Below are 25,483 nucleotides of genomic sequence, written 5' to 3'. Positions count from 1 at the left end.
TCTTCTCTTGTCTCTTGTCCTGTGCTGGATCATTGAGTTGTATCATGTCATGTCTCGTAGTCTATCATGTTTATTCAGTTTTAGTTTCATCAGAATGTTTCTTGTCTAGTCAGTACTGTTATTTCATGTTTCTATGTTGTGTTACCCCCTCGTGGGTTTTTTGGTTTTCTTGTTTATTTAATAAATGTTCTTTGTTCACTCCCCGATGTCGTCTGCGCTTGGGTTCTCTTGCTCCATGTCTCCAGTCCTCACAGAATGATCCAGCCACAACTTAACCCAGCAGCGATGTCGGGGAAGTCAGCGCGTTCTGCCCATCTGGAGCTGCCGAAGCCAGCGCGTTCAGCGCGGTCGGAGTCCCCGAAGCCAGCGCGACCGAAGCTACCGAAGCCAGCGTATTCAACGCCGCCAAAGCCGTCGGTGTCAGCGCGTTCAGCGCCGCCCAAGCCAGCGCTGTTCAGCGCGGCCGGAGCCGCCCAAGTCAGCACATTTAGCGCGTCCGGAACCGCCCAAGCCAGCGCGTCCTGCGCGGCTGGAGCCGCCGAAGCCTGCACGTTCTGTGTAGCCGGAGCTGCCAAAGCTTGCGCAGTTGTCCTGTCTACAGACTTTGTTTCATGGACTTTGTCTTGTGTTACCATGGACTCATGTCTGTTTTGTTTAGTTTGGTTTTGTCTTGTATGTTCCCCTGAGGAGCGTCTGGTAGTCGCTCCTTAGGGGGAGGCTACTGTCAGGACTCTGCCACGAGAGTTTGGTTTTATATTTATGTTTTATTGTGATGGCAGAGTTCTGACAGTCTCTTGTTTAATGTGGAGGCCATGCCTTGTTTATTGTGGCATGTGCCTCTGGTGTCTCGTCTTTAGTCCTCGCCCCCTTGTTCTCCCTGTTAATTATTCATTATCAGTTTATCCCTTGCACCTCTGTTACCCTCGTTAAGTTTCCCTATTTAATCTCCTCTTGTCTCTTGTCCTGTGCTGGATCACTGAGTTGTATCATGTCATGTCTCGTAGTCTATCGTGTTTATTCAGTTTTAGTTTCATCAGAATGTTTCTTGTCTAGTCAGTACTGTTATTTCATGTTTCTATGTTGTGTTGCCCCCTCGTGGGTTTTTTGGTTTTCTTGTTTATTTAATAAATGTTCTTTGTTCACTCCCAGATGTCGTCTGCGCTTGGGTTCTCTTGCTCCATGTCTCCACTCCTTACACCTGTGACCTTTTGTGTTTGACATAAGTCAAGATTCACTCAAATAATGCTCAGAACAGAAAGGAATTCAAATAGTGATGTTATTATTAATTGTTTTTCTCACAGTTCTCAGTTTGTATCTACAGCTTATGCATAAATCTAAAAGAATTCAAATGTACAATTCAGAATATTCAAAGAGAAGTGAACATTTAAATGATACTTTCTACTGTTATCACACATATCAGAAGTCATTGTACATTTAGGTAAAGATGGATTGTAGGAGGGTGAGAAGTGTAAGGTTTATCTGGGTCTGAACTGAATGTGGAAAAAATGCTTAAAGGTCAAACATCTGAGTGTAAAGGTGAACATCATGAACTTAATAATATCAACAACACAGAGTATCTGTCACGGTTAATCCGTGTCATGTCTTGTCTCTGTTCCAATTGTTATCACCTGGACATTCATTGATTAATTACCTGCCTCATCACACCTGTTTGTCATTTAGTCTGTGTGTATATATATCTCTGTCTTCTGTTTGCTCACTGCTGGATCATTGTCATTGCTACCCCGTCTGTTCCCTGTCTTGGATGTTCCTGTGTTCACCGTGTTCACCATCTTATCTCTCGTGTTTTATTATTAAATGTTATTTATTTTTGAACTTTGCGTTTGCGTCCTGTCTCTCCTTCCGTGTCGTGACAGAATGATCCAGCCAAACTGGACGCAGCAGGTTCACGGAGGGCGGCTCCCCCAGGAGTTTCGTCGAGGGGGAGTAGTGACATCGGGGCTCATTCCCCATCAGCCCCGATGTCTCTTGGGGACCACCGTGAGCGATCGCTCGCTCCTGCGGGCCTGCGGGAGGAGGATCGGCCCAGGCGGTCCCCCAACGGTTGAGTCGTCGTCGACGGTCCCTCGGAGGACCACCATCCTGCTCGCAGGGGGATCCGGAACGGACCACGCCCGATCATTTCCCCGGGGTGGCTACCGAGGGTCTCCGTTTCCGCGAGGGGATGGGAGATGATTTCCGGGGGCATCTGATCGTCGACGATTCCCAGGAGGGGGGTAATTCGTCTGCCTCGGTTCTCGGAGCGATCGCTCCGGTTCTCCTGGCGCAGTCCGGCCAACCGTCCTGTTGGTCTCATCCCGGCGGCTGCCGGCTTCGCCAGGGTCCCCAAGCCCTCCACCCCTCCCTTGGACTCTCGCTACCAGTCTTTGTTTTTGTTGTGTTTTATGTGAGTGTCTGGTAGCCACTCGTAGAGGGGAGGGTAATGTCACGGTTAATCCGTGTCATGTCTTGTCTCTGTTCCAATTGTTATCACCTGGACATTCATTGATTAATTACCTGCCTCATCACACCTGTTTGTCATTTAGTCTGTGTGTATATATATCTCTGTCTTCTGTTTGCTCACTGCTGGATCATTGTCATTGCTACCCCGTCTGTTCCCTGTCTTGGATGTTCCTGTGTTCACCGTGTTCACCATCTTATCTCTCGTGTTTTATTATTAAATGTTATTTATTTTTGAACTTTGCGTTTGCGTCCTGTCTCTCCTTCCGTGTCGTGACAGTATCACATTATTATTCTTTATTTTTTGAACACAGAAATGTCATTAAACTTTGTTTACGTCTGTCTGTCTGTCTCTTTCTCTCTTTCTCTCTCTCTCTCTCTCTCTCTCACTCTCTCTCTCTTTCTCCCTCTCTGTGTGTGTTTCTGTGTGACAAGGGGACGATCATCATTTTTATAATGCACCATAAAATCACCAGCAGCATTATTGTTTTAGTCAGCAGCAGGACACACACAGAAATCAAGATGATGTAAAACAGATCTGAAAATAAAACAATCAGAAAACAGAAATTACAATCCAAACACTGGAAAAACATGTTATTAAAAAGTTTTTCATGGATGATTGTTTCTGTCAATATATCCACACAAAATGTATTATGCACATTGATCTAAACACGCAATTTGTCTTGTTTTCTTTTCTTTGTGTTCACCTTTATCTCTTCATTCAGTCATGTGGTCAAATGTGGCTTCCTGAGTAACTCTGCTTAAAACTAAACTAAACTCAGACCTTTTCTGTGGTTTAGAGCTAAAGATGAATGTAGGTCAGGAAGAGGACATGTGACTCAAACTGCAGGTTGAACATACAGTTTTTCTGTGGTAATGGCAACTAAATCTTATATCAGTGGCACGGCATAAGACCTTATGCCCCGTTCATACAAGCGAAAGGTAGTGACAAAGTTTCACGATCCTATTTATTTTAATGGAGACCTGGCGATTTCCTGTGACATGAAAGAAAGCGTCCAGATGTGGCGTGTCCAAAGACGCGACAAAAGTTGAAAATCTTTCAAATTTATGCAAATGATGAGCAAGGTTTAAGAGCTGTTTACATTCATCTTTCTTCAGTGCAGTGAATGGTTACTCATTTGTTTATTATTGTTTTTTATTCTCATTTGTTTTATTATTGTTTATTAAATTTAGTTACTAGGACAACAAGAATTAGGAACGCCTCCTAATGACATCATTGAAAGAGTCGAGCAACAAAGTCGTTGGTGGTGCATGCAGCTTGCACTAACATTTGGTGATTATACTTTTACAACTATGAAGTTGGCTGAATATTGATACTGTAAATAGCTCAGTGGCTTCTTTAGAGAACAAACTTGTAAACAGCATCCATAAAACAACACACCAGTAGGGATGGGAATATTGATGTATTGTTGTTGACTTGTAATGTAAAATAATTAAATTCACCTTTTCTGACGTTTAACTGCACTTTAGTGACGATGTGAGATCCACACCAATATATCCCAGAATCCTTTTCTCTCAGATCACTGATGTTTACAATGAAGACTCCAGATGTTTCATTAACTCTCACTGACTGTAATGAAACTCCATCATTTACACACATTGAGGGTTTGTGTGCTTTACAAAAGACTTTCTGATATTTTGCATGATGTTTACACTCGATTGACATGCTGTCTCCTTCACGTTTATTCAAGATCATCTCTAAAAAAAACATATCAGCACAGAAGGTTCACTGTAATATTCATATTCAGTTGATCGATTATTAAAGGGGCACTGAATCGAAAAAATGAATTTTAACTTGATATTCTGTTATATAAGAGGTCATCATATTTAAATGAACATCCTGCAAGCTTGAGAACTGAAAATGTCCTCTTTACTAAAATATAAACGTTTTTGGCACCAAGCCATTAAAACAGTCGATTCAGGAATGTGCTGAAATATGACATCAGATTAGAATTTAAACACCTCCCCAATCCAAAATATAATGACTACTTTCGTAGCCCCACCTACAGCTTCGTGTGACACACGCGTGGGCCAGGGGCAAACCATGCAGTGTCTAAACAATCAGTAACCATGTCTTTAAAGATTGCCAAATGTAACCAAAATGCCTTTTAAAGGGGCCATGGCATGAAAATCTGACTTTTTCCATGTTTAAGTGCTACAATTGGGTCCCCAGTGCTTCTATCAACCTAGAAAATGTGAAAAAGATCAACCCAGTAACTTAGTTTTGGTAAACCATTCTCTACAAGCACTTTATAAAATAGGTAATTGAAATTTGGCTCTCTTTATGATGTCATAAGGAGAATACCACCCCTTAATCTGCACTATCCAACCACAGCACTGCCATTTAGTGCAGAGAAAAGCACAATTGAATTTTAATTGCAACAAACCACCATCATTGTGATCAGTGTTTGAATTTCATCAGCACACCCATAACGGCACATTTTTGCACACACCTACAAAGTGGCAATTTTAACATGCTATAATAAATTATTTATATGGTATTTTGAGCTAAAACTTCACATATGTGCTCTGGGGATACCAAAGATTTATTTGACATCTTAAAAAAGTATTTTTAAAGCCCCTTTAAATACATTTTTCCTGAGAGACTTTTATTTTGACGTGGTGATCTGGAAATGGAGTGTTTGGTTGTGGAAAAACGGTCTGGGAACAACACAGACGCTGGATAACTCGGAGGCTCGGAACATAACATTAGAAATGCGTGGTTAAAGTTTGTTTTTGAAGAAGTTCCAGCTCGCGTGGGGAGTGTTTTGTTTACTTTGTGTACCGCAGATTCATTTGTAAGGAAGCCACAAGTCGATGCTGGATTTGCAGAGACTGTGATTAAAAGCACCACTAATATTGGATCTGACAAAAATGACACAGCAGTATACACAGTAAGTAAAACATTTTACTTTATTTAAGCTAACGTTACTGCGTTTCACGATTGCTTAAGATATCGCTTGATATGTCCTGTTGTAACATCCGTGTGTAAACACGTATGTTGACTGTTTTAATTTACTGAAAACATTAAACGATTAATAAAGATGCAACACTTAACAATACGACGGTAGAAATATACAAAGTTAGTGATAATGACTTACCTGCTGCAATTTAGATTCTGATGCCCGCAAATGTGTTGTATACGGTAATTTAGGCAAGTTGTGTTTGAAAGGTCCAACACTCACAAACAAGTTTTTTTAATCATATAACTGTGGTAACTTAACACTTAACAATACGACTGATATAACGGTAGAAATATACAAAGTTATTGATAAGGACTTATCAGCTTATGACGCGCGCTTACTGTGTTGTATACGGTAATTTAGTCACGTCAAGTTTAAAGTTTTGTTTCTACTTCACTATACGTATTGTCATTTATGTGTATCATCTTTAGCACCCATAATCTTTTGTGGCTCAAACATATTTGTGTTCGGCTGCTATTTTTACACATGAATGTTTTTAAAACATTTCCCCACATGTAATAACATGGAATGAAGCTATCCAATCATACGCGTTTACGTCCAGGTCTTCAATGCGGCCCTGCCCCTTCAAACGATCCATTTCTCCAGAGAGCCACTAATCCATGTTACAAAATAGCTTATTGCTTATTGCTTTTGATGTTTTTTAATGTAAAAACCATGTGAACATCATAAGTAGACCTCAGACAACAGTATATAACAATAAAATAAAATAAATCATTGCCCCTTTAAAAATGTTTCTTACCCTCGTTCATGATAATAATCAGATGAGTGCAAAGATAAATCAAATCTGTTTCTAATTTCACTGTACAGCAGTATTTCCCAGCATCCTCTGCTGTCAGTCCAGTGATGTTCACAGTAAACACACTTGCTGTCATGTCATCATTCATAGTCAATCTGTTCATCTCATCTCTCACAGTCTCATTGAGAAGATTTCTATCTGTAGTTGAGCTCTTACGCAGATACTTTGACTTTGATTTATAGATGGGATCATAAGGACAGATGATCTGAGCAGATCCCCCATCATCTCCAAACACTGGAGGCACTTACACACACAGAAACATGATCAATATAACATATCAAATATAACTTGAGATGTTATTGAGAGTTTGTTTTACTCACTCATAACGTTCAGATAAACAGCAGTAATAATGGAGTAACTGTAAGAGTTTCTGTAAAGCCAAACTCCACATAAATAAACTCCTGCATCTTCTGATCTCACATCAGTAATTCTCACACTAAAGAGGTTTTTTTCTCTGTCATCAGAAATACTGAATCTTTCTTTCTTCTCATGTCTGTAAGTGCTGTAGATGTTTACAATTGATTCTTTTTCTTCTTTAAATATGATCTTGTTATCAGTTTTGTAATCCTGTGAATATTGACATCTGAAGTTTGCAGTTTCTCCAGTATTCACCATCACTGTCTGTGACGCCCCACAACATGAATCTGTCAATCACATATGAAGACATTTAGTTCACAATCAAACGTAGATTATGATAAGAAGATTCTTTACACAATGCCTTACTTTCTTTTATATCTAAAGATATATCATTGTACCATTGGCCATCAACCCCAATTCGATATGTCCCAAAATCCTCTGTGTTCAGATCTCTGATGTAGATCATCAGATTACCATCAATGTTACAAAACAGAGTAAACCTTCCTTCATTAATCCACGGATCATGTTTCTCTTGATTTATTATCATGTTCCACTGTTGATGTTCATGCATATATTTAGCACTATTTTTGTGCCAAGGTTTTAATGAATTAACAAGAACACTTCCTCCAGAATATCCAATCACATCGAAGCATCTCACTGCACCTGTCAATCAGATTCATACCGTCATTCTCTGGTATATAAAGAAGTCAGAGAGCACAATGAAATAAGTGTATAATGACATCAGTAAGCAGATGACATGATGAGTGCTGCAGTACAGAAAGAGAAAAGTTGTGACCTGAGATGATGAAGAAAGATAAGATGAGGAGGATCTTCATTGTGAGTTGAGTTCAGCTCTGCTGATCTTCTTGATGCTGAATGTCCTCTGTGTGTCTCTACACATTTGACTGCTCTTTTTTAGTGTCAATCATCTTTACTGGCCCTGCCCATTACTAAATTCTGCATTCATCACAGTCAAACAGCGCCTCTAGTGGACAGCACTCTTACTGCACCACACTCAGCTCAATACTGTTTTAGTCTCTGCTGGACAACTCATGAGTTTATATAAAAGAAAACATTCATATAATACAATAGACTTTAATAACAGACATTTCAAATGACAAAAAGAGTTCTGAAATCACAGCAGATAATACATTTTATTAATCAAAAATATTCTAGTACAAACATTTGAGGTTTAACATAAAACATAAAAATCAGCTCATTGGGGCGGTTTCCCGGACGGTCGCCGTGATTTCACCAAGTAAGTTGTGATCCTGGATCAACATTTTTTGTTGATCCTGGATCAACGTTTTAATCAAAGATACCCAAACCTACCCTAAACTCAAACCCTAACCATTTTTGAACCCTCAAATTAGTGTGAAATAATAGTTTGAGGAGTATTTCTTAAAAGCCCCTAGCCCAATTCTAAACCTAAATCTAACATACACACTAATCCTAATCCTGCAATCTGATTGGTTAATGAAAATGTTGATCCAGGACCAACAATGGTGTTGATCCAGGATCACATCTTACTTGGTGAAATCACGTTCACCTTTCCGGTCGAGGGATTAGCTTAAGCCAGGACTAGACCTTAGTTTAATTAGGAAATATAACTAGATTGAACAAACATGCCCTTCTAAAAACATTACTGGTGTGCATTTTGAGGCAAAACAAAGGGCACTGATGTATTTTAAGATATGTCAGTGCAAGTTGTTTTCAGTTTGGACAGCTCTTACATTTATTTTAGTCTAGGACCAGTCTAATCCCTGTCCGGGAAACCGCCCCATAATCAACAGCACATGAATAAATGTTATTTGAAAGATGTTCTCACAAGCTCTCAGTAACTATCTGCAAGTTAAATTCAGTGTCAGAGAGGTGTGAACAGCTCACAAAAATGACTGTCACAGTCATCTGCACTCTGAACTGTAAATAAACAAATTATTGTCCTTGATTTTTATAATTTTAAAGGTTTAACTGCTGATATTTAAGAGGTTTAATAAAATATGTCTATCAATTTTTTTGTTTTTTTTGTTTTTTAGTTTAAGCTCAAATTGTTTTTATTGTTATAGTGTAAGTTCATTTTTATAGGAGTTACTCAAGGGTTTGTACTTCCTATATGAATCACACCCTCAAATAAATTGAAACTCTTCACTTGCTGTTTTAAACATGAAAGAAGCAACATAAGCCAGAGTAAAATAATAATTTAAAAATAGTTTTTTTTAGTTTTCAAGATTTCTAAACATCTATGATCCTGTAATAAACTACAGTAGAGAAACACTGAATTATGCATTACACAGGTAATTTTTAATAGAAGCCAAGCAATTGTTAAAACGTCATAATCATTATCTTAAATACGGCTGGTAATATCTGAATAACTTTAATCTCTGCCATAATGGAATCAAATAAGTCTTGTGTGGTAAATGACAGTGGTGTAGTCAGATAAAATCGTCTCCTTACTGAAGGTGACTGTAACATCACATGACAGAATCTTCATACTTTTGGAAACTGACAGCAGCGTACAGCAGATCATCAGAGGGGATTGTGGGTAATTGTGCAGTAGAGTTAAGAGGAGTTGATGCAGGATCTGTCTGCACAGGACGACTGAAATTAAACACAGAAACATACAGAGGAAAACAATGAGAATAAAGTACAGAAACACTTGGGTGTGTATAACAGGAAACACGCACAAACACACAGTGTTACTTACTTTTTATATCTCTCTGTGTGTCGTGTGATATTGAGCTGTTTCCTATTTAACACAAAACAAACCAACATCTCCAAATACTGGAGACAAATGGAAAATAACAAACAGGTTAATCTGATGAACTTTTAAAACATTCATTCAAAGTTAACATGATCTGTGTTTTAAGCATGTTGCCTCTCATCTTAATAAATATTTTATTTTAATTTCCTTCACCATTTAATGATTATTTTTAACAATGTTGTCCAACATTATTTAAATGACAAACTGGACAATCCATTTAATGCAAACGTATCTGCAAAAACTGCACCTATATTTTCCAGCATGCAAACAATTCAGTGCAATTTATTTGTGTTATATATACAAGATGGCTTAAAACTAAATTTGAATATAAGAATGGAAATATATAAACATACAATATATCAAATGAAAGAACAGACCCTCTGCTTTCAAACAAAAAATCGGTTTCATCCTACCTTCATCTGTTCTCTTTTTATAACCTCTCAAATATGGGTAGGTTTCTTCAAAAATACCAAATTTTGAGCAAAAAGCTGAGATACCGGTAAATGGATTTTTTTGAAGCACTTTTGATACAAATCAGATTTAGAGCAATGATCAAAATATACACAGAGTTCTAACTGCTTGACCTAATGGGTTGCTTCCGGGTTTTATATGTTTTCAGTTCAATTCATTCGTATTTATATAGCGCTTTTCACAATTGTGAATTGTTTCAATACAGCTTTACATTAAAAAATGCAGGAGAAAACACAGAAAAATCAGTGGACAACATGAGAAGCAGAGTACATCGGTTAAGATTAAACTGTACTTGCCAGCGTAGTTATAATGTAATGTATAGAAGAGAGTGCTAAGTTAAGCCAATGTCAGTTGATTCCCTAGGAGTTGAAAAAAAGTTGTGTAAGAGTGCCACCTGATGGATAATAGCGGAAATATGGATTGCCGGAAAAACTCGTCATTGGCAGTGAAGTGTTTTCACTTATTGACAAAGGTTAACTAGTTAATGGCGGGGCAAAAGTTAAATGTAAAACTGTTAAACACCAGAGGGGCAGACTCAAATCTGCCCAATTGGCTCTCAGTTGTGGTTTGATACAATTCCAATTGCATCACCACAAATGAACATGGGCAGAATATGGGGAGCTGTTGAGTTCGGTAGCGCTCAGCTCAATCATTACAGTAATACAGTACACTGTAAATACTGCTGTAAAAATACAGGCAAATTTTACAGTATAATTCTGTTTTCCAAGAAAAATAGAAACAACCCAGCAATGGGTCAATTTTAACCCAGCGTTGTGTTCTGTCCAATATTTACCCATTATGGTTCAAAAATAACCCAGCCATTTTAGTGTGTAGGACAACAAAAATTAGAAACGCCTCCTAATGACATCATTAAAAGAGTCATGCGACAAATTCGCTGGTGGTGTGCATGCAACTTGCACTAACATTTTTGGTAATAATACTTTTACAACTATGTTGTAAGTTAGTTGTAGCTGGACATTTATACAAATAAAAAGAACTATGAATATATTGATAGTAAAATAACGTGATGTAAATTAATTAAATTCACCTTTTCTGACATTTAACTGCACTTTAGTGACGATGTGAGATCCACACCAATATATCCCAGAATCCTTTTCTCTCAGATCACTGATGTTTACAGTGAAGAGTCCAGAAGTTTCATCAACTCTCACTGACTTTAATAAAATTTCATCATTTACACACATTGAGGGTTCGTGTGCTTTACAAAAGAGTTTCTGATATTTTGCATGATGTTTACACTCGATTGATATGCTGTCTCCTTCACGTTTATTCAAGATCATCTCTAAAAAACACATCAGCACAGAAGGTTCAGTTACATGTTATATTCATATTAAGTTGATCTATTATTAAAAATGTTTCTTACCCTCGTTCATGATAATAATCAGATGAGTGCAAAGATAAATCAAATCTGTTTCTAATTTCACTGTACAGCAGTATTTCCCAGCATCCTCTGCTGTCAGTTCAGTGATGTTCACAGTAAACACACTTGCTGTCTTGTCATCATTCATAGTCAATCTGTTCATCTCATCTCTCACGGTCTCATTGAGAGGATTTCTATCTGTAGTTGAGCTCTTACGCAGATACTTTGACTTTGATTTATAGATGGGATCATAAGGACAGATGATCTGAGCAGATCCCCCATCATCTCCAAACACTGGAGGCACTACACACACAGAAACATGATCAATATAATATATCAAATATAACTTGAGATGTTATTGAGAGTTTGTTTTACTCACTCATAACGTTCAGATAAACAGCAGTAATAATGGAGTAACTGTTGGAGTTTCTGTAAAGCCAAACTCCACATAAATAAACTCCTGCATCTTCTGATCTCACATCAGTAATTCTCACACTAAAGAGGTTTTTATCTCTGTCATCAGAAATACTGAATCTTTCTTTTTTCTCCTTTCTGTAAGTGCTGTAGATGTTTACAATTGATTCTTTTTCTTCTTTAAATATGATCTTGTTATCAGTCTTGTAATCCTGTGAATATTGACATCTGAAGTTTGCAGTTTCTCCAGTATTCACCATTACTGTCTGTGACGCCCCACAACATGAATCTGTCAATCACATATGAAGACATTTAGTTCACAATCAAACGTAGATTATGATAAGAAGATTCTTTACACAATGCCTTACTTTCTTTTATATCTAAAGATATATCATTGTACCATTGGCCATCAACCCCAATCCGGTATGTCCCAGAATCCTCTGTGTTCAGATCTCTGATGTAGATCATCAGATTACCATCAATGTTACAAAACAGAGTAAACCTTCCTTCATTAATCCACTGATCATGTTTCTCTTGATTTATTATCATGTTCCACTGTTCATGTTCGTGCATATATTTAGCACTATTTTTGTGCCAAGGTTTTAATGAATTAACCAGAACACTTCCTCCAGAATATCCAATCACATCGAAGCATCTCACTGTCACTGTAAAAACATCACATAGTCCTTTAATTTGTTGTTTTAGTTATATAATTGAGTCAGCGAGTACAATGAAATTAGTGTGTAATGACATTAGTAAGCACACTTTAAGAAAGGATGTGTTAATTTTTTACACATTTTTTTTGTGTTATGCTAACACATTATGTGTCATTTTGTGTTCAAATAACAATAAGTTGTGTTAAAAGTAACACTAAATGTGTTGTTCCAAAACACAGAGATGTGTGGGACAACGTATTTTGTGTGTTGTCCCTAAACTTGATTGTTTTGTTTTTAACACATCCGTTCTAAGAGTGCAAATGACATAATGAGTGCTGCAGTACAGATAGAGAAAATTTGTGACCTGAGATGATGAAGAAAGTGAAGATGAGGAGGATCTTCATTGTGAGTTGAGTTCAGGTCTGTTGATCTTCTTGATGCTGAATGTGTGTCTCTACACATCTGACTGCTCTTCAATTTCTTCCTCTTTATCCAGTGACTGAATGCTGCATATATCACAGTCAAACAGCGCCCCTACTCATAGCTGTTAATTAGTTTCTTGTAAAAAGTTTATTATGTAGATGCATTCTTATCAAATATCTGATCACTCGTCTGATCTCTGAATGCGGAGCAGTCACATCTAGGAGCTTGAAGAACTTCAATGTCTGAAAATAACCTAAGGACCTCTGTCAGAAACTTTGGGGATGCCGAAGTATCTAAAGTTAAACCTAAACAGTGAATAGTGTTTTCTACAACAATATGTTTACAGAACATTCAGAAATAGTGTTAAATATAAAACCAGCAATTTAACACTAAAGGGGTTTTCAGATTGCCTGTGATGCAATAAAGCATTAACAAGTCAAGGTCAAGGACAAAATGATTGTTCATCTTGAGCTATTTCACGCCTGCAAGATAAGTGATGCTGATGGACAAAGAGCAGATGAGTATATGAGTAACATCAGTATAGATGTAACAATGTTGTCATATTTGTGTCATATTTTAACTATTAAATTGTCAGATTTATTGGCTGCAGTGGCACTTTGAAGTAATAATAAAGTTACATACAGATAGCCTTATTAATTATTCGCATTTATGTAATTAAAATGAGCTCTGGTTATGCTGTTATGTTTATATACAGTATTCAATCAAATCTTATTTTTTATGAGTGACATTAAAGTGCATCTATTTCATTGCTAAAGCAATGTTTGTAATGAAAGCCATCATGGCTCCCTCTGCTGGCCTTCAGGTGTTTCATCCATTCATCACCCTCAGGACTCCATTACCCATCATCCCTTGCACAAGCCGGTTCATCGCCACACGTATTTTTTGTTTGTAATTATCCGGACTATATAAACAGTACTCTCACTCACACACCTTGAGAAGACTGCACTGCCGAGCATATATCCTGTCTATCTGTTCTGTGTCTCTCTGTTTTTGACCCGTGCCTGTTTATCGTTTCTAATTGTTTGCTGTCTGCCCTGATTAATTTTATGCAGTTTATTCAGGTTTGGCATATGATGTTGGCATTGTTTAAGCATTAAGTTTCCACCCAATAACAATGTTATTACTAAAAACACCTGCTTTGTGTTAAGTGGATGGCAAGCCATGAAGAGACAGTTCAGAATAAATGGTTAAGTTGATTTCAGCTCTTTAGTGTTTGTTCACTTTTATTTGCTTATAGACAAAGATAAATTCCCACATATCAGCAATGCCTTTGATTATGGGTGGGAAATTACGACAGTTGCAAGTATTCTCCAGCGACTCTAGGGGTCGCTGTTTGACAAAATGCATAGAGCGCCTTTAACATCCCATGTAAGATAGTCTGTGTGGGTCGATTTACATGCAGAGTATGCCACATTTCTATCTGGCCAATATAACACTACAGATTGCACCATTTGTCTAGAGCGGACATACAGTTTGCCACTTGCTTGGTACACTAGACTAGACTCCCTTCCCGGTGTCATTTGCTCCATCGTAGTTAGTTGATGCAGTGTATTATTTTACACAAATGGCCCTGTTTTTCTGAAGTGTGATTTTTTTACAGGGGATTCTACACGGAGTCGATTCACTGTGATTCAAATCCCAACGCTTCAGAATCGAGGAATCGGTTCTTTTTTAATCGATTCCCAGCCCTAGGAACAAACAGCCCGTCAGACCGGTGACGTGAATAAGATGAGGTGAGATGTGCTTTTTTATTAATATTCTGTGTTGGTTATTTTTTTCATTACATCTGGACAGTAATGTGATGATCATTTGTGATTATTTTGTTATCTAATTAAATATTCTAAATTAGTTGGCTGTGGATTAGCTGATGAGTTAGCCGGTAGCTAAGCTAAAGCTAATTTAAATAAAGCACGTATGGTTTCTTTCATTGAAGAATATTGTTTGAGGCAATGCATTTTTATTATTTGTTTATTCCGTTCACAAATTAAATTCGGATGTAATAACAGAGAAGCAGCTCACGATGTTTCTTGTAACCATATGTAGCATTTTTCACTGCTACATTACCTGGGTCATATTTGTGAAAACATCAGTAAAGTCATTCCAACGTGAAAAATAACCTTAATATCTTTTGCATTGACCGAGTAAGATCATGGCAAAGATTAAAATCAATTGTTGAAATCAAATTTATAAGCTCCAAAATCTCATTACTAGATTATGAGACTTTAGCCTGAGGACCTGTGTCATATATAGTGCGCACAATAACATACCATATAGCATCACTTATAATAAAGCAAACGCATAATATTAATAACAACATTAACAGCATTTGTCTTTGCATTTGCAAAATGTGTGCTGTTAACAATTAAGTAGGCTATTGTGAGTGTTGTCTTACAAAAATTGTAGACGGATATACTGGTGTTCTGTTTTATCCTTTTTATGTATGAGAATAGATCGAACTCCAGTGCAATTGCATTTACATCCAATAGGCTCCAAATCCTTAAATGTTTTTGTGTTACTTTTTTGTTGTCTTTTCTCTAGCATATACATTTGCTGACCCCTCCATGGAAGAGGCCAGCGATGAGGGGTTTTTACTCGAAGCTGGACTCCTCGTCTTTAGGCACGACCATGCCTCTAAATCTGGCTGTAGAGACAGAGAAAGCTCAGGCCCTGCTCCAGACCTTCAGCACTGCCTCCGTGCTAGCCAGCACAGGCCTGGGAGCTTTCTGTTTTTTTGCGGACCACTTTCTGACCCTGCCTTTCATCCAGCACCATCTATGGCTCAGGGCTTTGCTGGACAATGCGGTCCACGGCATAATTGGACTCTGGTCCTGGGCCATTGTGATTGGGTTGAGGAAAAGAAGTGACTTCTATGAAGTCGTTTTGGCTGGGTTCCTGGCCTCTGTCATTGACCTGGATCACTTCTACTTGGCTGGATCATTGTCACTTAAAGTGAGTTATCTTTGTTAGTTTTGTTTGTCTAAAGATGAACACCTACACAATTGCTGAATATTAAATATACCATAGAAGTTAATGCCACATCATTTTTAAACAATAAAGCTCCAAACTTGTTGATATAATATTTAATATTTACTTCTAGAAGCCACATGCAATGTAATTTTGCCTTTATTTAAAAACAATGAATCATTATAAGAACTACACTACCCAAAATCCCTTAGAGAGCTGCTCTGATTCACCAATCAGAGAGGTACCTGTTACCATGGAAGCGAGAACTGTCAGCAGCAACCTCCTACTCATATTAAGCACTGCAAATTATGTAACTGAGTCGGTCTTCCACACTCACAAAAAACTGAAAGCTGCACAATGTAACACTCTGTATTGATATAGTAGTAGAAAGTGTACAAAACCATATTTTTTACCATGCTTTACCTTGGTAATAACATTTTTTTGGGAGCTTTTGTCTGTATGTCATGTCTACTTTAGCACATACAGTCTGGGTGGTAGTATGGCAGATCTCAAATTAACTACTCTTTTCGTCAACTCTACCTTTGTATAGAACTTAAAGTACAGAAATAGATTAAGGCTCTTTAATTTCGAAGGCGGGTCTTCCTTTCTTACATCTGTCATATTATGCATTGCAATTTCTCACACAAATTTCAATATTACATGTGTTCTTACTCCAGGATGCTGTGAATCTGCCCCATCGGCCTCCCTTGCACTGCTCCACACTGATCCCAGCACTGTGTTTCTCTCTGCGCCTCCTCATGTGGGCGTGTCGGCTAAAGGACTCCTGGTGTTCCCTGCCCTGGATGCTCTTCATTTCACTGGCCTCGCATCACATACGTGACGGGATTCGTCACGGCCTTTGGATTTGTCCGCTTGGAAACACGGCGCCTATCTCTTACTGGCTCTACGTCACCATCACGGCCACACTGCCCCACCTGTGTTCAGTGCTCATGTATCTGACTGGTACAAGAGACATGATCTCCACCAAACATGGAGTCACCATTGACGTCTGACGTCTGTCTTAACTGTGGTACTTTGTTTCCTATAGCAAAGTTTGAGTTTCCTTATGAGGAAATTTCATAATTACTATTATTGTTTTTCTCTCTTCCTGAAATATGGTTGGTACTGAACTAGTTGGGCAGGTATTAGTGTGACATCATGTTAAATTGACTGTGAGTGTGAATATTTTAAATATGTATGGTGTAGATTGAGGCTGGGGCGAAATGCCTAAAACAATTGTCTTCATACTTTTTAGTCTTTCTTTATATTTTTATTTAAAAAAAATTCAGTGGAACCAAACAAGCATTGTTGCTAAGATTCAAAGTACTTGATAAAAGATTTAAAACCAAGCAAATAATATTTTCTATAATGTATAATTATAGACATTTCATAATATGCATAACTTCATAAAATTAATATGCGCTAAATATAAAAATGAAAAGTTACTACTTTGTAGCGACATCATTTTCCTAAAACATTCTGAAAAGCAAATTTCATTTATAAAAACTGCAAAACACCAACTATGTCAACAAAGATAAATAATTCAATTGGTTTTGAAAGCAAGAGAGTTTAAGTCTAGTAAACTCTAACTTTGTTATTGCGTTAGAATTTCAATCAGAGATTATATACATCTATGTAGGCTACTGTTTATTCCTATTATGTTTTGTCACTTTGCATAAAAATCATAAAGATATTCATGATGTGGCTTAATATTATAGTGCCAACGAAATACACAAAATAATGAATAATAGGTCACCCAGTTCTAGTGTAGATGGTCTGCAGATTTTAAGGCTTCATCAGTGTGTTGTCATTTTTAGCTTAGTCTTATACGCTTTACACTTTACCACACAATTGTTGACATTTTATGTATTTTTTTTGATGAGGAACAACTGTAAGACTCATGAAGTCCAGGAACATAATGCAGAATGATTGTATATAGATGCTATTCGTTTTGCAGTTGAAGATTGCAGGTATATTTACTTGATCGATTTTTTTTTACCTTTCACAACCATACAAAGATAATATCTACTTGCTGCCTTGCCACCTGAAGTTATTGTGTATATGAATGCATCAGTTGTGTTTTATTTATGAACTACTGTCCTCCTCCACTTCTATGTTAACAAATTACAACACTGTAACACTTTCCTTTATATACACTCTTAAAAATCAAAGTGTTTCATGAAGGAATAATGACCTTTTTTGTCTAAATGGTTCTTTGAGTATCCAAACAAGTTTTTTTTAGATCCCTGTCTAGAACTTTTTAACCACATTTATTTTTAAGAGTGTACAGACATTGCAATTATGTGGACTTCACTGCACAAGTTTTTTTTTTGTAATCTGTAGTGTGCCATTACATTATTTTAATACTTAAGAGGTAGGGGAATAAGGGAAATGAATATGATTTGTGTGAAAAGCCATGTTGCTGAAAGCAGCCTGAAAAACCAAATAGCTACTGCTGTTGGGCTATTCTCTCATATTGGCATTTTTCTTTCAGGTTTATCAAACTTGACATTGTTAAATATTAGTATTTATAGTACATGAGTTGTTGCAGTGGTCATTGTGCTTGTATTTATGACATTTTATTATCAACGCTGTATTTTTTTATACATAGCCTAAGCTTAATTTGACTATTTATTCATATTTATTATCTCTGTCTTAACAGGGAACTGCTTTGAGTTTAAACCATTGAAACGTGTCTGTCGTGTGTATTGATATAGATACACAAAATGTTTTGTGAAAAATAGAAACCCCTGCGCATTTATTCAACTTTACTGTGTGTTGGATGAAGACTCAAATGTCATTTAAACCTTTAGGGACGCACTTGACCAACTTGTTTTTTGTTTACTTTATAAGTTTTGTACATTTTATGCATTTTGCACATTCTAATTTAAACATGTTCATGTGTTGTGTTTGTTGTGTTGTCATGGAATGAAAGTTATTTATTAAAATTTCTCCAGTTCATTAAAGGGGCGTATGGGCCCTTCAGGTTAAACCTCTTTGTTGTTGCTTGGTTATTTTGGGGGGGGGGGGGTTCCTGGACATGGATTAAGTTAGACTAGTCCTAGACTAAAATTAATGTAAGAGCTGCCCAAACTAAAGACAACTTGCACTGACATATCTTAAAATATGTCAGTAGTAAACGCATTTAAAGTTCACAAAACTTGTGTTCATCTGTGAAGATTATCTTTATGTGCAAAACGTGTGTTAGTATCATAAACTTTTGTTAAACAAAGAGCTTATTTTTTCCGATAATCCACAAGTCAATAAAAAAACGAATGGTGATGGAAACCACATCTCGCTAACTTCCGGGTTGGCCTACAATAATACGTCATCCCTTGTCACAGGCGATCCGACCAATCACAACGCCGATTGTTTTTGCCCCGTGACTGTCCGCCATTTGTCGGTTATGGCTAGAAGGGATACAGCTACTACAAAATCTCGCGAGATGTTGTATTTAGGGCTGTGTTTGAGGAAAGGATTAAGTTAACAACTGCGCTCAACCGGCGAGATTTCACGAGATTTTTGCCGTAGCTGTATCGCTTCTAGCCACGGCCACAACACACGTTGTCCGACTCTCCGACAAACAAAACAGTCCGACAAATCAGGCATACTGGAGTGAGTAACATCGACGATTAACGTGAAAAATGGTGAAAAGATGCTCGTATGGGACTTGCAACTCAGATAGCAGGTACCCAGAAAGGCTGGGAAATATACAATTTTATCCGTTCCCCAAACCTGCCACGAACCTGGAGAAGTGTATTAAATGGATAGGTTTGTGTGGACGGCCTCACCATCAACTGAACGTGGACAAGCTGAGAAACCAATCTAAAGCTAAACACGTCTATGTGTGCTCAAAGGTAACACATACTTCACATTTTTAACAGTGAAGCCCAATGTTTTTTTTTTTTTTTTTACATTTTTTAAAAATTAAATGTAACTTAGATAGCTAGATAACAGTAAGTCAAACCCCTACTGTTTTAGTTGGTTTAAGGTGGCAGTAGCTGGTTTAAGCTGGTCCTCCCAGCCTGGCAAAGCTGGTGGGTCAGCTGGTCTTCCAGCCTGACCAGCTAAGTCCAACTAGACCAGCTTAAAAAGTGACCAAAACACAGCTTGACCAGCTTGCTACACCAGCAAAACCAGCTCGCCAGCTTATGCTGGTGTTAGCTGGATTTTTCAGTAGCTAGCCTAAACAATTTTGCTTGACATTTCTGCCCTCTGTCCTGTATGAATTTACTTTTAAGATACTCAACTCGATGCATATTTTAGGACCCCTAAATGTCAATTTCTCTGTTATTTAACTCCAGCACTTCATTGACGGCCGACCAACACCCGATCACCCTGATCCTCTGCCTGCGTTGACCGATGGCCAAAGCAAACGCGTGAGACGTCAGTCAAAGATGCAAACTGTGTCAGTGCCTCAAAGGAAAAGACAACAAGCTGACAGCATTCCAGACAATGTTGAAATCATTAGGTATTTTCAAAAAGAAAGAGCAATTTATAACAATGCACTATTATTATTGTATACATGACATGACATATTACAATCACATTAATTGTCATAACCTGCCAAGCATATTATTTTGGAAATATTAATTGTATATTTCTTATTTACAGAGTTGGGTTTGATCTACAAGGTGTTTCCACGGATATTACAGGAGAGACGGAAACAAAATCATTAATAGAGAACACCACTACAGAGCAAAGCACTATAGGCATTAAAATAGGTGCGTGTTTTGTTGCAGTGATCACTTAAAAACGATAAATCTGTCGGGCTCTAGTGTTTATACCCTTTGTTGTTAAAACACTAGTTCTAAGTATTTCATTCTTATGTTTACAGAGTGCACAGATGACCAACCCCAGATGAGAGTAAAACAAGAAGAAGAAGAAGAAGTAGAAAGACTGAAGGCTCTTCTTGCTGAAAAAGAACAAGAAAATGACCTGCTAATGGAGAAAATCCGAACTTTTCAGGCAACTTACCCATTAACACCAGAGATTATAAATAACAGCAGTGTCCCAAACTACTTCAGACACTGCACTGGGTTCACTTACGATGGGTTTAACAAACTGTGCACATTTTTCAGATTACCATATAATAAAACAGTCCCACAAACACACATCCTATCAGATGATAAACTGAACGGGTACATCCGCCTTATGCCTTTACGTCAACAGTTTCTACTTGTGCTTATAAGACTAAGACAAAACTTCCACCTTAAAGACCTTGCTTTCAAATTTCAAATTGATATGCAAATCGTCAGCACTTTATTCAGTTCATGGATTGACTTCATGTATGGCAGGCTAAGTAGTGTGCCCGTCTGGTCACACAGGGACATCATAGCAAAAAACATGCCAGATAACTACAAAGCAGAATTTCCAACCACTTTCGCAATTCTCGATTGCGCAGAGATAAAGATAGAGAAACCCAGCTCACTGTTAGTGCAAAATCAGAGTGATTCTAACTATAAGCCTGCGAACACATTGAAGTCTTTAATAGTCTGTGACCCTTGTGGCTCCATTATGTTTGCGTCTACACTTTACCCAGGAACGATTTCTGAACAAGAGCTATTTAGACAGAGCAAAATCAAAGATTTACTGGAAGATCTGCTTCAGCGTGGCTACCTTGAGAGAGGTGATGGGATTATGGTGGATAAAGGGTTTCTGATTGAGAAAGATGTGAATGAGCTTGGCCTTCAACTAAACATTCCTCCATTTGCAAGGTCAAATCTTCAAATGCCAGTCTCGGATGTTGAGATGACAAAGAAAATAGCCGAACACCGAGTTCATGTAGAAAGAGCAATAGCCAAAGTCCAAAAATTTAAAATAGTATCTGGTCAGATCTCTAATTCTATGTTAGAAAATATAAATCGGATATGGTTTGTGGTGTGCATGTTGTCTAATTTCCAACAACACATCATTCAGGCATAGGCTGCACACCAAAAATATGTGTTTTATAGAATGCTGTAACTGGACAGTTGAGGCACCTATTTACTTCCTTTAACTTATGTGGCCATGATTTCTGTCTGTTATAAAAATGAATTTGCATTTTGTATCTCATGGTTAACAATTCAAACTTGTATATTTTTATATTTTCTTGTTACATTGTGAATATTTTTTGTAATAAACTGGCTGCCCACAAATCAGTCCCACTAATTTCCAGAAATTTGCGATAACAATTGTGATTTTTCTAACTAGGTTACCATGCACGCTTAATATTAAATTGGTAAGTTCTCAAGTAAATAATCAAGTAAACAGTCTAATAATAAAATAACACTGTAAAAAATTCCATAGAAATTAGTAATATTGCAACTGGGTTGCCGGTAACTTACTGTAGATTTAAATGTATGTTATTTACTGGCAACATTTTGTTCAAAGTTAAATGAACATTAAACATGAACAAGTCTTTGGACTAGGCTGACCCACTACCAATATTTCTGGCTTTACAGGGTTGTGGCTAGAAGGGATACAGCTACAGCCAAAATTTCGTGAAATCTCGTACGTAATAGCGCTGTTTTCATCCTAATTCTACACCCAAACTAAACCTTAAACCCAACATTACAGTAGGTGTATCCTATCTAGCCAGAACCTCTGTTTTTCATCTTATTTGAACATATATCAGTGCCATTGTTTTGTTTCAAGATGCACACCAGTATTGTTTTTCGTAAGGTATGTTTAACAAATTATATGTCCTAATATAAATAAGGCCTAGTTCTGGATTAATTTAAACCATGTGAAAAACTGCCCTTTTGTTAATTTAATAAAAAATTAGTGTCTGAAAACTTTACTAAGTGTACTTAAAGTGTATTTTAGCGTCTACCTTAAAATAATTGGAGCAAACTGGAATTAATTATTTCTGGCCATGTGTACCCAGTATTTCTTTTCACATAAATTAATAGTTGATACTGTATGTACAATTAAACTTTTGAATTATAGTGCAAACACGCCTCTAGATGTCAGTATAATACAACTATAACTTCTAAACCAATACATGCATCAAAACAGTACTTTATATACTGTATGTGTACATAAATGTTATTCATTTAAATATATATAAATTATATATATCAAAAGAAATGACATACAATTACACGAGTGCAGCTTAAAAGGAAAATACCACAGTTTTTCAATTTTTTACTATGTTCTTACCTCAACTTAAATTAATTAATACATACCTATCTTTTCTCAATGCGTGCTCTTTTAATCTTTGTACAGCGCTTCGTGAATGTGTTAGCACTTAGCCCCATTCATTCCTATGGCTCCAAACAAAAGTTTTATTTTGTGCCACCATACTAACTTTAAATAGGTAAAACATGGAAGTGTTTGGTGGCTTGTAAATTCCAGGGTTCCCACGTGTCCTTGAAATCCTTGAAAGTTTGTGAATCTGGGGGAAACAATTCAAGTTTTTGAAAATAAACATGCATAGATACAGGTCATTGAAAGTGCTTTAATCTATTTTATGCAAGAAGTTTTCTAGAAAAAATCCATATTATTCCCTGTGTAGTGTAGGATAATATCATAAAGATCCCAGACTTTTTAAGCACACGTGCTAAACTGTTTGCTTTAAATGCTTATATCTTCTGTATGGGAATGTTGATTCATACCAAAATGTTTTTTTGGATTTGATTTGACACATGAAAACGTCTCAGGTTGCGTATGTAACTGTTGTTCCATGAGAAGGGAACACGACACTGCGTCTCCCTTGCCATACTTCCTGCGTCCCTGTAAAACCGTCTTTGTCAATATCAGATAGCAATATACTATCTGGCTCCCGCGTCACCCTGTCTTTGTCGTTAAGCCTCACCATTGGTTGAATTTGATATACACATTCAGACGCACTTACCCCTGGAGGTGTCCCCAAAGTGTCACCGCAGTGACACAGCGTTGAGTTCCCTCGAAAGGGAACTGTAACAATGTATCTTAAAACGTAACACGATGTAACCTTGCTCTCACTTGAAATGTGTCCCCACATTTAGTACTTGAATTTAAGGGTATTGGACCTGGAAAGTCCTTGAAAGGTCCTTGAATTTGAAGTTACCCAAGATGTGGGAACCCTGAAATTCATCCCTGTTTGGAGCCATAAGAATGAATGGGGCTAGGCTATGCTAACACATTCACGAGATGCTGTACAAAAATTAAAAGTGCACGCATTGAAAAAAGAGGTATTAATTCATCTAAGTTGAGGTAAGAACATAGTAAAATATTGAAAAATTCCTTTAAAGAGTCTTATTCTTTATGCCCGCAAGACACAAAAACATGCAAAATCTTCACCTGTTACCTTGTCTGATCATAGCCTTGAATTATAACACTGGCTTTATTTCTAACAACTTGCCAGCCAAACTGTTGATAGAATACAGACTTTATATGACATAGTCAGTCGCTACGGCGAAAACATCACTTGGAACGGGACAATCGATGCCTTCATCCGTATCATGAATTATTCAGATGAACATACAACAAGGTCAATATTATGACTGTTAGGAATGTGATAAATGTATAATTTAATAATCCCCACAGATTACAAATCCCCACACTCAAAGACTAAATGTTTTTTTGGCAATGGCTTGGATGGGTAATACTGCCTCTGCTGTGTAAATTCAACTAGCAAATAAATATTTGATACCTAATTTTCATAATTAAATATTTGTAGAATGAGTAATGGATGTGCTGCTGAATTTTTAAACTAAAATGTCAGTGAACAGATTCATATCATCCTGTGTCACTTTCATTTAAAAGACTAGAGACTTTTAGAGAGAGTGGAACAAAAATTGCATTTATAAAGTAATTTCCATTTTTAATACCTACGTCTTTAACATCCTTAATGTTCGATAGTCAAATAAAAATGTAATAACATTTCATTAGATTGAAATCTATTTTTGATGACAAAAATGTAAATACATTAAAGTTTGCTATTTAAAAACTTCAAATCAGAACAAATAGAATTTTTTCTTCTGATAAAATATTTTTATTTCACAAAAATATGAACAAAATAACAAAACAGCTTATGTTGTTAGGGAAATATATATATATGTATTGATATATATACTATGTACATATGTTGTGGACGTGTTCATGCCTACCCTATTAAAGAGGCAACAATAGTCCAATTTTTTTTGCCCAATTGCATCTGGATTTTACATCAGGCATGCAAAGCAAAAGTAAACATATGAAAGAGCAGATGGGAACATATACACATTTATATACAGGAGCTTGTCCTGCTTCAAATATACTGTCTCTCCACTCCAGCCAATATTATTTCCAATTATCAATTTTCTTTGGTTGTTTATTTTGGACACTTTAAAGAAATTCAAAATACGTTGATGCAACATTGAATGGTTAGAGTGGAGTGACTATAACTGCACATCAGGCTAAAACACCATTAATAAGTCAGTATACAGATATCATTATACTGTACAATATAGGTGTAAAATATTTTGTAACACTTTGCATATGCTTTACTAAATGTTGTAAAATAAAAATATAGCATAATATGCCAAATTATCAAACAAAAGCATAACATCAAGCTGACAGTCTTGTGTATATTCTGGGGCATGTGATATATTATCCTGATTTATACTGAATCAAAGTCAGTATGAACGTTTCTTTTATCTCAAAACCTCAAATTACTATCATAACACTAACCCAAATCTTAACACTTAAAGGTGCAGTGTGTAATTTTTAGAAGGATCTCTTGACAGAAATGCAAAATAATATACAAAACTATATTATCAGGGGTGTATAAAGACCTTTCATATTGAACCGTTATTTTTTTATTACCTTAGA

The 25,483-nt window shown here is 36.9% G+C and overlaps 4 protein-coding genes across 4 annotated transcripts; 2 read left to right on the top strand and 2 right to left on the bottom strand.

Annotated features, from left to right (window-relative positions):
* Positions 1-2,741: 2,741 nt before the first annotated feature.
* Positions 2,742-7,540, bottom strand: LOC129447476 (polymeric immunoglobulin receptor-like). Its single transcript, XM_073874732.1, has 6 exons — positions 7,412-7,540; positions 6,982-7,278; positions 6,579-6,902; positions 6,202-6,501; positions 3,922-4,176; positions 2,742-2,995 (listed from the first exon to the last, which is right to left on the bottom strand). The coding sequence occupies exons 1-6, from the start codon at positions 7,449-7,451 to the stop codon at positions 2,844-2,846; spliced, it is 1,368 nt and encodes a 455-aa protein (XP_073730833.1). The 5' UTR covers positions 7,452-7,540; the 3' UTR covers positions 2,742-2,843.
* A 1,410-nt stretch (positions 7,541-8,950) lies between these two features.
* On the bottom strand, positions 8,951-14,068 carry LOC129446344 (polymeric immunoglobulin receptor-like). Its single transcript, XM_055207291.2, has 7 exons — positions 12,663-14,068; positions 12,011-12,307; positions 11,608-11,931; positions 11,232-11,531; positions 10,896-11,150; positions 9,320-9,396; positions 8,951-9,213 (listed from the first exon to the last, which is right to left on the bottom strand). The coding sequence occupies exons 1-6, from the start codon at positions 12,700-12,702 to the stop codon at positions 9,362-9,364; spliced, it is 1,251 nt and encodes a 416-aa protein (XP_055063266.2). The 5' UTR covers positions 12,703-14,068; the 3' UTR covers positions 8,951-9,213; positions 9,320-9,361.
* A 226-nt stretch (positions 14,069-14,294) lies between these two features.
* Positions 14,295-18,360, top strand: tmem267 (transmembrane protein 267). Its single transcript, XM_055209091.2, has 3 exons — positions 14,295-14,475; positions 15,281-15,691; positions 16,384-18,360. The coding sequence occupies exons 2-3, from the start codon at positions 15,320-15,322 to the stop codon at positions 16,717-16,719; spliced, it is 708 nt and encodes a 235-aa protein (XP_055065066.1). The 5' UTR covers positions 14,295-14,475; positions 15,281-15,319; the 3' UTR covers positions 16,720-18,360.
* An 802-nt stretch (positions 18,361-19,162) lies between these two features.
* On the top strand, positions 19,163-21,843 carry LOC129447380 (uncharacterized). Its single transcript, XM_055209092.2, has 4 exons — positions 19,163-19,563; positions 20,011-20,177; positions 20,321-20,430; positions 20,544-21,843. Exons 1-4 carry the CDS (start codon positions 19,351-19,353, stop codon positions 21,629-21,631), a joined length of 1,578 nt encoding a protein of 525 aa, XP_055065067.2. The 5' UTR covers positions 19,163-19,350; the 3' UTR covers positions 21,632-21,843.
* Positions 21,844-25,483: the final 3,640 nt, after the last annotated feature.

Source organism: Misgurnus anguillicaudatus, chromosome 12, assembly GCF_027580225.2.
Source record: "Misgurnus anguillicaudatus chromosome 12, ASM2758022v2, whole genome shotgun sequence".
NCBI lineage: Eukaryota > Metazoa > Chordata > Actinopteri > Cypriniformes > Cobitidae > Misgurnus > Misgurnus anguillicaudatus.
Note: the sequence above shows the minus strand (reverse complement) of the source record. Positions and strands in the feature narration are given on the sequence as shown.